This window comes from Ciconia boyciana, chromosome 9 (assembly GCF_034638445.1).
Source record: "Ciconia boyciana chromosome 9, ASM3463844v1, whole genome shotgun sequence".
Classification (NCBI taxonomy): Eukaryota; Metazoa; Chordata; class Aves; order Ciconiiformes; family Ciconiidae; genus Ciconia; species Ciconia boyciana.
In genome coordinates, this window is record NC_132942.1 from 36,135,553 (window position 1) to 36,148,256 (window position 12,704).

The following is a 12,704-nucleotide window of genomic DNA, read 5'->3' on the forward strand; positions in this document are numbered from 1 at the left end:
TTACATGTGTAAGTTGTATAGTCTGTGTAGGTGTAAGTGGTAGCTAATATTGGTGTATGTTTTTTATATATTTTAGTTTTGTCCATTGGGCAGATTTTTTTATGTATAGTGAGTTTCACTGTTTTATCCTAAATAGTAAATTAAACTCTTGTCTTGCAAAAGTCTGCATTTGTGTTAACTCAGCTGAGATACCTTCTGAATTCAGTGTGACTAACCATTATCCCAGTTAGATGTATGTGTTTGCAGCACCAGGAGTTTCTTCTTCATCTATTAATTCCTTTTTTAATTGTCTTATTAGTAAGGGAATGATAAAATATGTTTTTATATGAAATATAGCATATTGATGATAAACACGAAAAGGGCAGGCATTTTTGGAGGCTGGTAGAGATCCTGAATCTATTCTATGTTGAATTGATTTAGATCTCAAGTTGGTAGTGAATTTTAAATAATAGCTATTGAAATGTCTTTCACAATCACACTATATTAATACTATATAATTGAGCTTGAGGTTGGCCCAACAGACAAATGCATTAAATCTTCAAGTTTTGGAATAGCATATCATGAGTGAAAAATGAAATAAAATATTTGAGGTGCTGTTTGCATATTAAGCCAAGGGCCTGAAGGGGTTTCATGCCTTTCTGAGTGTCTCAGTAATTTTGATGTTAGGCTCCTTGTAATTTTGCTAAAATATACTTTGTTGAACAGGAGATATCCAGAAAGTCTTGCATTAATTTGCTTTTGTTTTTGCTCTTTAGACAGTGCCCTGTTATAAACTAAAATCACACATTCCTGAGTGTAAACTGATCATGTTCCCAATGGAAATTTCAGGAATACTTGTGGCTATTTTCAAAATGTGGAAATCTATTTATATTTTTTCCACTTGTTTTTCTTCCTAGGTTTTGGCACTGATTGCTTTCATCTGCATAGAGACCATCATGGAATGCTCCCCTTGCGAAGGCCTTTATTTCTTCGAGTTTGTGAGCTGTAGTGCATTGGTGGTTACTGGAGTTCTGTTGCTTATGTTCAGTCTAAATCTTCACAAAAGAATACCGCAGATCAACTGGAATCTTACTGTAAGTTCATACAAATCCTCACTCTCTTAAAAATAGCTGCAAATTTGTTTTTAAGTTTGGTTTTTGAGCTTTACTTTCTACTGTTGTTTAAGATTGTGTATGAGTGTTCTTTATGCTAAGTATACGTTTTGCTTATATTTATTTTGAATACTAACAGCAGAATGAGCTTTGCAATGTAGCAAGATTAAACTACATTAAACAGAACTAAAATTGTCTTCTGGTAGATTCTCTTTGGAAGGAAAAACTTCCTGCTAATGCCAGCAATTACAGTTTGTGGATGAAGTGGATAAAAATGCAGCCTGTAGTTATTTAACTTTGACAGATGCTGTATGTACAGTAGCCCGTTGTTCTTTCTTAAGCTGTTTTCTATATTAGGACAGCCGTGCAACATATATTTTCTTATGCAGATTAATACAGTCATCAGGTAGTAATGTAAAAAATGATGTGCTTTCTGTGAAAATCAGGTGTTTTGAATTGCTTAAATAACTATTAAACATTGACTGGCAGTGCTTAATATGTTCTCAAATACAAGGAGTTTTAGGAAGAGAAGTGCTGGCAGTGCACATTCCTTTTGTACAAGTCTCCATTTCCATGCTGTAGTATGAGTTAAACTTTCAGATTGGGTTGCATAAACACAGGTCACAAAATCAATGTTAGTCATACTAGCAAAAGATCTGTCAGCTTCACGGGCAATATTTATACCAACTTCTTTGGACAGTACAGACACGTATGTGCCTATTGTCTGTTTTATTTTATAACAGTAATTTTGTAAGTACTGTTGGAGACCAGTCCCAGACATTTCTAGGCTTCTGTGTGATTTGTTTGTTTGTTTGTAATGTAATTTATTAATGTTGCAGTTTGCAGTAAGTGTTCATAAGCCTAAATGACTTGTCTAAAATGAGACTGGAATGTGGAATTAGATCATTCTTTGTACCCTAGGGATGCGTGATCTGTTGAGAAACTCTTCCTAAGAGTACTTGGTAGGTACCAAGAACTGAGAACTGTGACTGGTAACTGTAGGTGGGGGAGATCCAGGTGGCTTGCAAAACAAAACCAGTGGAACCACTGGAATATTACTGGGTTGTCTTGCCTTTGCTCCTTTTGTCTCCATTCTGCCAGTATTGTCACCACTTATCTTCGTGGCGAGCTGAAAAGCAGCAGCTGCAGAGAGAAGGTAGTCTGTTTCTGTTGCCAGCTTGGTTGTTTAATGAGCATCACAACAGCCTGACAGCCAATAACAGCAATTGAAGACCATCTTTGTATACCACACAGTTCTGTACATGCTAGCAGGATGTACAGGAGCATGATAACAAGTGTGTAAGTGTATCAGTGTCACATAAAATACATGATGGTTTTGCTGGTGTGATGCGAGTGGTCTCACAGTGAATACTAGATCTAGCTTATGGTCAAAGTAAGTTTGACATCAAGAGTTTTTATCAAGAGGCTGCAGAGCAGTATGCATGGTGTCGGTGACTGAGCTGAGGTTGTATCTCTGGAACAGTCAGTTTAATGACTTTGCATACCCTTGGTTCTGTGTATCTGTACCTTTTGTTCTGTTGTTGAGCCTGTGGCACACTTTTACTGCCTACCAGAACACTTTGACAATATGTTGAACATACATGAGTACAGAAGCCTAAATGCAGCTTTCTGCCTTTCCCCCCAAATCATGCAGTAGGTATCAGTGTGTAACTGGTAGGTCCTTTCAGCCACTCTGACTACTTACAGCAGTTGAGTGACAAGAATTGCTGTTTTGAGTGCCGTGTTACTTGTCTCTGCATAGCACTATTAGTGATCTTTTGAGAAAAGAGGGCTTAAAAATCCAACCAGTTGTGGTGTGGATTGTTTTTTGGTCCGTGTCCATACCCTGCCCCAAGTTAAGTATTTTGGTTTTTAGGGCAGTGGTCACACTCTGAACCCCCTACCTAAACAGCATGGAGCAACATGGCACAGTCAGAGTTCAACCTGAAGGGCAAATGGAATACACTGCAAATGCCTTTGCTTTAGTTCATATTGCCAAAACAACAGAGGTAGAAGTAAACTGTCATGATCTCGCAAGTCTCATTCTTTTAGTTATGTACTGAAGATGAAATGCTTCTTCCATCATTATACCAAAGATCTCTAACATGGAAGTGAGAAGAGAACTGGAAGCTTCTGATCTTCATTAACTGATGAGACCATCCTTTTTCCTGGTATTGCTTACTGATTTTTAACAATCATTAGTCTGATAGAACTGTTGCTCTGAGAGGAGTGTGGGAGTATCTTCATTATTCAGATAGCTGTAGTCTGCTGTTGCATGTACAGAGTGGGAGATTGATGGCTGTTGATAAAACCCTATGGGAGATTACTTCAGCAAAGTTAGTAGGAAATTTAAGAATGTAGAGTTGTGGCCGCATGTTTTTTTGGCTTATTTTCGCGTTTTATTCTTTACAGTTTAGATGTATATTCATACGTTATTTGCCTCTTTCAATATTTAGTATTTCCCTGTGTTTTGATGGTTATTTTGATAATTTTCCAGCCTCTGTATATGACGCAGTTATCACAGGAGCTGCTTTCTGAACAACAGACTTTGACACTCCTGAATGCTTTAGGAGGAAGTCACTCCTGCTTATGTATAAGTTCATTAATATACATGCTTTAAAAAGATATGTATGACTTTATAATGGGTACTTCCCTTGTGAAAAGTCTCAAACTTTGCTTTTAGAAGCTGAGTGAGAAGAAGAAAGTGTTACAGTGCTTGAAAGAATTTAATAGTCTTAAATTTAGGAAGAAGACTTTCTTTAAATACAGCACTTGCACAAACTTCCTAGGAACCATTTGCTTTCAAATGATCCTACATATTAGAAAGTACCAGGCCATCAACTGCTATTGTCCAACACAGGATTGTTCCCTTTAGTACTTTATTAAAATTAGATTTCTTTCTAATGTGTTGTGGGTATTGTCTGACGTCCACTATTCCTGGCTGGAGTGAAAATGTGGCTCAGTATATACTAGCATCTAACACATATGCAAATTTACTAAATGTTTTAAAATATATCTTTTTAGCCATTTTGAGGAAAAGAGCTTTGTTTTGATCCTAATTAGAGACTTGCCAACCATTTTCACATTTTCCTGAGGTAATCATGAAAGAAACATGGAGATGGTGAGACCAGAAAAGAACCTCGCTGGAGTGTGTTGGGAAGAGGCAGGTCTGTTACAGTAAGATGAAAGAACAGTCACTTGTCTGTGTTGTGCAGCACTGGCAATATTATGCAAAAACGCAAAAGCTGGGGAACCTGTCAGTGGAAATTTCCATTTCCTTTATGCTTCACAGCTCCAAGGGAGCCTATTCTGCAGGGAGACTTGCAAGTGTCATAGGGGAATGAAGATCACACCACGGCAGAGATTCGTGCTTAACTGATGAGCTGCTGCTTTGAAATGTTTGTTTTCAGAGTTGACTGATAACTGAATGTTAGCTGTAATTTTGTGTTTGGCTAAATTACCCTTTTTTTTTTTTCATTCGTTATTTGAATCTTGTGTTCTACAGGGAGAGCTTACAATCTTGCAGCCAAACCGTGTGGATGACATGGCCCTCGAAGTAGGGATGGGGTAGGAAAGTTAACAGAAGTGTTTGTAGTAACTTTAGTGTTCTGTTGAATTTGCATGGGGTTTGCCAGGCTTTCTGACAACTAACTGTCAGTGCAGAGTGGATCCACCGTAATGCTGTGGTACTTTTTTCAGGGCTGAGAACTGAGGTGACTTGGGGAGTAGGAGAAGTGATGGCAAATAGCTGAGAACACTGAAATTTGACAGTGTCTCTTGGATGACAGTTAGTCTGATGAGAGAAATCTGAGTCATTACAGCATAAATCATTGCATAATCAGCCAGTAGAATGGGCTGTTTATGTCTGTGTGTAGGGAAAAAAAAAAGATCTTCCAATAGATTTTGATGATTGATTAAAAAAAAAATTTTTTTTTTTTACAAACATCCACTGGAGCTCTGGTAGTGTATTTTGTGTGTGTGTGCGCGCGCAGTTCTGAATGCAGAGTTTTTCAGCCTAGAGCAGCCTCAAAGATGAGGCACAGGACTGAGCACAGCACAAATTAATGAGACTTCCACCAGGCTTATTAGCCTCCACTCAGTCCCAGGGAAGCACTGCTATAGGGCGGGAAACATGGGGAGTCAGGTGTGTCTCTCTGAAGACACAGATCAGTAGCTGTATTTTGTGCTGCCTGAAAACTTATTTCATCATCTTTGCAGGGTTGGGGTTTTTTCAGTTGTTACAGCGATGAAACCTTGTGTGCAAGCAACTGACACTGAAGTAGTTGGCAGAAAAATTGATGTGGTGCCAGAATGACAAACTGTCTTGTGCCAGCCTTGGCTCTGAAGAGTGTAATTACAAGTCTGTAGTTCAAAGGCCTTCACAGGGCAATCTTGATCTTTTTTTTTTTTTTAAAATTTATATTTTTCCCTTTCTATTTTGAAAAAACATCTGGGTTTTCTTCAGCTTGCTTAGCTGTTGAATGAGAAATTAAGTAAGTCATCCTTCACTCTTTTGTTTTTACTGCTGCCAAAATAGCAATACCTATTAAGGATAAAAGTGAATATTTTATAAATTAAAAAAAAATAGTCAGAATGAATTTCCTCTGCATTGGTGCTCATTGTGGACATTCGTTCTCATTTGGTGCAGCATGATGTAAACGTTGCTCTGTAAACATTGCATTATTCTGTAAGAAAGAAAAACACAGGTTTTAAATATGAGAAATATTACGTGGTTTGGTAGTTACTGCTAGTAAGGTCTGTTGCTTTGTGCTGATAACTGCTGGTCCTGTCTGTGTGCTGGACTGCTTATTGGAAAAACATGCAGGGAAAGCAGTGAGGAGCAGCTAAGAAAGAACTGAGAGGAAAGTAGGCAGGTGGTCTTCAAGAAACCAAAATGAACCAGGGATTGTAGAAGCATTCATTCAGGAATGTGTTTTGTCATTTACAGCAGAGTTACTACTCCTAACAGAGCTTGTATTCCAACTTAAAAATAGTTAGAAATAAGAATAAAATAATACGAATCTTAGTTTTGAGTCCACTTCTTCCATTCTTTCAAAATCATAGCTTGTCTCTGACCTTTCAGAGGGCTGACTAGGGTTTTTGAAAGTCACTTATATTAATTCAGGGTTTTTGACATACTTTGCTTGAGATGCTGGAAGTAGAACTGATTTCCAGCAAGTGCCAGATACCTGGGACTGGGTCAAAGTCCTTGAACAGGAGCACCTGCAGATGAATGCTAGAGACCTTTGGGGGCTGCTGTGTGTGATGTGGGACCCACGGGGACCTTCAGCCCTGTGTGGGGGCCAGGCAGCAAAGCCCCATGTTGTGAGATGGTCACTAAGATATCTCTTTTTGCGCAGCATGAATCCAGCCCTCTGGGTCACTAACATGTTTCTGAAGTCGTTGGTCATGAACTATTTTATCAGGGGGAAGCGATGCTTACGTCAATCTTGGACTGGCAGAATCTAGTGTTCGAGTAAAGGCTCCCCTACCTATGTAGGCCTAAATAAATGAGAAAAAAAGAGATGGGAATTAATGGTCATACAGTTAATTCTGTTCTTTCTACCTAGGGCTAATTTGTGCTTGAGAAACTGTGTTTCCATTTTTAATTGTGGTGCAAAATGCTCATACGATGTTTAATAATATGATTATAGAGTAAAGTTATGGCAGTTTGACCAGAGGTGCTTGGTTTAGAGGACTGCCTAGTATGTTTGTAAGCTTGATAGCTTTACATAGAAACAAAGGAAAAAGTTCCCAAACCTTGCAATTAAAGGACTGGTTGGAGGAAAAATTAGGGGCATTGTACAAAAAAAATTAAAAGAGGCAAAAAACCCCCCAATCAATAACCACACTTCCCCTCCCTTCCCCTGCCAACTGAAAAACAAACCACCAAAACCCAAACAGAGCTAAAAGGAAATGTTACGTTGAGCTCTCTCTTTTGTGGAAAATAACCTGGACAGCAGCAGGCTGCTAACTTCTGTCACCTTTTGTGACAAAGTCAAGCTGTTGAAATGTGCAGGCTTCTTTTCCAGATGACATTCATTTAGCTACTTTACACTCCATCTAAATGTAAACTTTTGGATTTCAGAAAGCAAATAACAAAAGCAACCACCAGTTTAAATGTCATGGTTTTGTTTATACAAATTACAATTGCAGTATGGCACAAGTATCTGGTCACTTGTGCAGTCTTTTACTTCACCACGAAATACAGGATGAAAAGGCAGAGTGTGTATTTTGATTGAATGTCTCTTAAAAGTTTGCATGTGTGAAGTCACGGAGAGCGATGGACAAAGGCATGTGAATGTTACTGACACCTCTGGGCATCAGAGCTGACTCCTGGTAATGTACCAAACTGGAGGACTAAACAGAAGCTTTCGAAGCTGATGTCCCTTGCAGCTTTCAGAAATTACTTAATGGGAGTTTTCAGGTCTGTTAACAGACCTCTCATTCATAGCACCAATTCAGTTTCTCCATCCTCATTAATCCAGGAACCATACCTACCCAGACCCTTAAAAATGAAAGACTGTAGGATGCTGTCCACTTTTCTTTTCTAGAGTTTCCCACCTTTACAGCAGAATCAGCAGAAGAAAAGCCTCACCCTATCTATTTTGGTATAAAATGCTGTCTTGGCATAAACCCATCTTCATCCACAATTTAATTAAGATGCCTCCTCTGCCTTATGCTTCTTCTGAGTGGGACAGATAGCTAGTGATGGCAGTAGCAAATGTATGTCCTGGAATACTCTGCTTTGGACTAATAGGACCATTGGTTACTGAACAGAATGGCTTGCAAATAACTAGCAAGTGACCAGAAGTCAGTCTTTCATTTTTGAATCATCTTGGAAAGGAGAAAGGGAGCAGCAGCAGTCTAGAGTGGATTTGATTCAGCTCATAGATTTTATTCTCTGTTATGGATGGCAGCTTTGTACAGTATTTTATGGCACAGCATACTGTCTCATGAGGTTGCTGTAATTTCAGCAGAAATTCTTCTATCTGTGTGATGTGGTTTTTACTTTGTCTATAAATATAATAGCAAGAACTTCAGCTACATCATGGCCAGATTTGAAATGGCTCATCTTTTTTCAATTAGTTTATTCTTTTTATTGTCACGATTATTCATTTTCTGTTACGTGGAAAAAAGCTACATTATTTTAGGGAGTGTCCTTTACTTCTTGAATTCTTGCTGTAGTTCATTCTCTTTTGTTTCTGCTCTGACTTATTCCAAAACTGTTGTATTTTTTCTTTTCTTACCTTTGTGCTCTAAGTAGTAAGTACCAAATTTTGGATTAAAAACCTCCACCAGCATTTGCATCTGTGACATTACCATTATACGACAATGTTATTGATGAGTGTTATTGCTCCTTAAGCTCCAAAGAATCTGATCTGTGGATATGAAAGATTGTGTTAGTTTTAGCTTTTTAAGAAACCAGCCTTATTGTATGAATGTGAATCAATTATTAATTGCATTAAAAGGTTTTGACCTAAACAGGGAAAATGGAATTGCAGAAATGAATGAATTGGAGCCTGAAGATGGAATCAAATATTTAGATTTGAATTGTTGGATTCTTTGCAAGGAGAAATTTGATAGTCTTTGTCAAGAGTACAATAAAATAAAATGCCAGTGATGATGACAAAGTTTCTAATGCGCTTGTATCTTTGGTTTTCTGGAATAATCATGACAAAGGCACCAGCAGTCTAATTTCAACAGTATTTTGTATTCTGCAGTATCTCAAACTTCTTCTTACAAGAAGCTTTCAAGGCAGTTTGTAGCACGGAGATAGATGATAATGTCTGTCATGTTGTGGATAGGTCTAGCTATCTTGCTTATACTATTCTCCTTTGGCAAGATGATCAAGCTGAGAGATTCAGAAAGTCCAGAGGTCAGCAGGATTAATGAATAAGCACATCTGACCCCATAAATCATAGAGCATTATGTGTCACCCACTTAGTCTTTAAGTATGGTACTAAAGAAGTACAAAATGCGTGTCTGAAAAAACGTAATCTGGATAAAAAGAAGTGAAAAGGTGGAATATTGAACACATCTTTGATTGTTCTGATGGTTAGCTCCCTTACAATTAAAACTTACTTCATTTTGAATATGACTTTTGTCTTAACTTTGCAGCTGTTAATTTTATTATACTATTAATTTTGTTGTGCTTTTCTATGCTAAACTTTTAAAACAGCTAGTATTTTTTTGATTACTTGAACACTGGAGTCTTCATGTACAGAGCTCAATCTTTTTAATATTCAAAGCAGTTTAGGTTCTCTGATTCATACTGTGAGAAATTTTCTCCTCCTTTCAAATAACTTCTGTGGCTCTTCTCTGTACCCTGTCCAATTTTTCAACATACTTTTAAAAATATGGATACCGGAACAGGATGCAGCATTCCAGTGTCCCTTGCAAAGGTAAGATTACTACCTTACACCTATCGTGTCCATATGTCCAAAGGAATGTATAAGTGCTTTTTCTCCCTTTTTTTTGTCATGGCATCACATGTTGAGGTGCTTACCTACTGTAATTACTGAGTTCTTCCGAGTTATTTCTTCTAGGATTTTGTCTCCATTCTGTAGGTTATTCCTGTAGGTGGCAAATGTACTCTGGTAGTAAAATACACAACTTGACCTTGGGTTGGACTAAATTTTTTTTTTTAAATTATTCAAGAGCATAGCTGCCTTCTCAGTGTTTAGTTTCAGCATTCTTGGTGACATACATATGTTTACTGTAGAGACTTGATGAAAATGTTGAATACTGTTGATCTGGTATTCGTTGTCATATATAGTGAGACATCCCCTCTAGTGAAAAAAGGTTTGTGCAGCTGAGGACCACAGCTCTTGTTGGCAACCCTGGAAGCACGGTTAGAGCTGCTAAACTCAGAGTTGGAGAGGAGGGTACCTGGAGAAGTTGCAAAATGACATTTATTTTCTAATATCTCTGTTTCTTAAATGTATCTCTGCAAGGCAGGAAATTATATAATTAAATTGCAATAACTACTTAATAAAATTTCAGTGTTGTTTGATGCTGTAAGTACCAGATAACATTTATGTTGGTGAGCTTGAACAGAGATATAAAGTATCTCTCTAATTATACACTGGCAGGTGAAAAGATGGTAGGAGTTTGAGGCCCGCAATTTGCTTTTGTTTCCTTACTATTTGTAAGACAGTTTGGGTCTTACTGGGCTCATGAAATCTGAACACGTTGGTGGAAATAGCGATGAGCAATGGAAGCCTCTCAGATTTCTTGGGAAAGTCCCCCTTTTAGATGGGGATCACGCCACAGTCTACATCATACAGTTTATCCCCAGGTACACTTAATTTTGATAACCAGCTGTCGCTGAGTCAGTACCCTCAAAATAGTTTTTCCTGTGAATAACACAGTGCCAGAAACTTTCAGTTTACACAGTTACTTTCTAAAGCATTCTCAAATCATGGCTAGAAGAACAGATGTTTTGGGGGTGGCTGGATGACAATGGTCTTTTCAAAGTCTTTGTGCTACATAGCTGGAACATAGTAATGGGATTCATACCCAGGGAATAAGTTTAGATTTGTATCTTCAGTTTTCTAAGCCTAACTTCTTACAGCACTTTACAAGATACACTTTGAGGGGGCAGGGAGGGAATTATACTTGTAGTAAGTGGAGGAGCAGGAACGGGAAGTGAGCCTGACTTGCATGTGAAAGAAGAGAGTCAAGTAGAACAAATTTGTCCTTGAATTCTAATTAAAGAGTGGTGATGGGATTTTTTAAATGGTGGGAGTTGGCATGTTCAGTGTGTTTTTGTTGCTTATTTTTTTTCTTTAACTCAAAACTGCAAGTTGCACAGCGAACTTGTATACAGGTTTTCTTTCCATCCCTTTTGGCTATGATAGTATTCACCTCTCACTGATTTCATGTTCCTTCAGGACATTTGTGCTGAACTGCCCTTCCCCGATTCCTCCACACCCCTCCTTGCTCCCTGATTTCACCTATTCATTCACTTATCATGATAGTCTGTTATTTCCTACATCTCTGTAGTGTACGTATAGTGGAGTGTACATACATATCAAATGTTTTAAAAAATTGTAAAAGATGCCCCAAGTAACATACTGAACAGCTAGTCCCTAATGAATCTAGCACTTTATTTCTTATATTATTTTAACGTCTCAACTCTTGAATTCTTTTTTTTCCTCGAGTCTGATCAGATAGCCTTGTAGTGATGTAATTATTTTTGTGGTAATAGCTGCCATTCAGAATTCTTACTTATGTTCCAATGATGCGTTAGTGACCCTGCTTTTTGTAAGGCATGGCAGCACAGTCATCTAACACTAAGTGACACGTGCAGCATGTGTATAACTGAATTGCATGTTGCCTGTCATTTTTCTGTGCTTGGAGCAAAGCAAGAATTCTCCCTGAATATAGGTGCCCCCGGGGTGTTGCTGTGCATATGTTCTAAAATGTCTACTTGAAACATCAATTTTATGCACTAAATACGTAAAAATCTGTGTATTCTCACAATACAGGCAGCTGTTACTGAAATAGCATAGGACATGCGGTTTTCTGCAATAAAGGCCTCAAAGAATTTGTAGTAAAATTCATGACCGTTATCTGGGCAGTGCACAGAGCACTGTTGTGATGTGAAAGAGAACAAGGGGTTCCTGGAGTGCTAAAGCTTGATACTCAGGTTACTTCAGTGTCAGGTGAGGTAGAACAGCTTTAGTCATTGTTTACGCTGACAGCACTTTTCTAATAAACCCAGTAGAAATTAAGGTAATGCATCCAGAATCTGCACTGGTGCTTTATGTGTACGTGCTATTTGACTTTAGTTCACAGACTAACACACATGCACGCTATGTTTCCTGTGTAATAATCTTTGCCTCCTTTTGTATAAGTGATAAACTGCATATAAAGTGGGAAAGTATTGCTATAGTTCTTGTTCTAACCTTCTTCTGTTTCATTACCTCTAATAAAAGCAAGCAAAGAATCATTGTTTAGTAATGCTAATGAATTTATTTTTTTAGGATCTGGTCAACACTGGACTCAGCACTTTCTTCTTTTTCATTGCCTCTGTAGTACTTGCTGCTTTAAACCATAAAACTGGAGCAGAAATTGCTGCTGTGGTAAGAATTTGAACTTCTTTATATATGACTCTTATCTTCTATTAAAACTAAGAACAACTTTTCCATCATGTTCATTGAATACTCCTCTTGCCTTTGCCACTGCAATTTACTTCTAATTTTATAGTCGGCTAATGCTAATTCTGATTTAGAAAGTATTGACATCCTTTGACTTGTTTGTCTTAAGACTTGAGGCAAGAACAAACAGAAAAATGACTTGCAGAGAACACTTTAACAGTTGAACTTACCTTGCTTCTTTCCTATAGCTAGCTTAGATGATACTGCTCTGTATTGCAAACCTACGGAAAAGATAGAGCCAGAAATTCACAAGACATTGGACCTGCTTGCACATAATTTGCTTAATTATTCTTGCTCACTGCAGGTCACTTTTTGTTCTGTGGAGTAAGTATAGTAGTACTTCAAGATTTTAAATCTAGAACAGTGAGGTCAAACAAATTAATTTTGTGCTTGAGTTGGCAACCTTTTTTTTTTCTTTTTTTTTTTTCTCCTTCTCTTTTCCCCTCTC

General features: G+C 37.8%; 1 protein-coding gene across 1 annotated transcript in view; it reads left to right on the forward strand.

Annotated features, from left to right (window-relative positions):
- Nucleotides 1–12,704, forward strand: part of CMTM4 (CKLF like MARVEL transmembrane domain containing 4) — a 41,619-nt gene that overhangs the window by 20,559 nt on the left and 8,356 nt on the right. Inside the window, exons 2-3 of the mRNA XM_072873539.1 lie at nucleotides 897–1,073; nucleotides 12,083–12,181. Coding sequence (XP_072729640.1) covers nucleotides 897–1,073; nucleotides 12,083–12,181 — 276 coding nt within the window. The remainder of the gene's footprint in view (nucleotides 1–896; nucleotides 1,074–12,082; nucleotides 12,182–12,704) is intronic.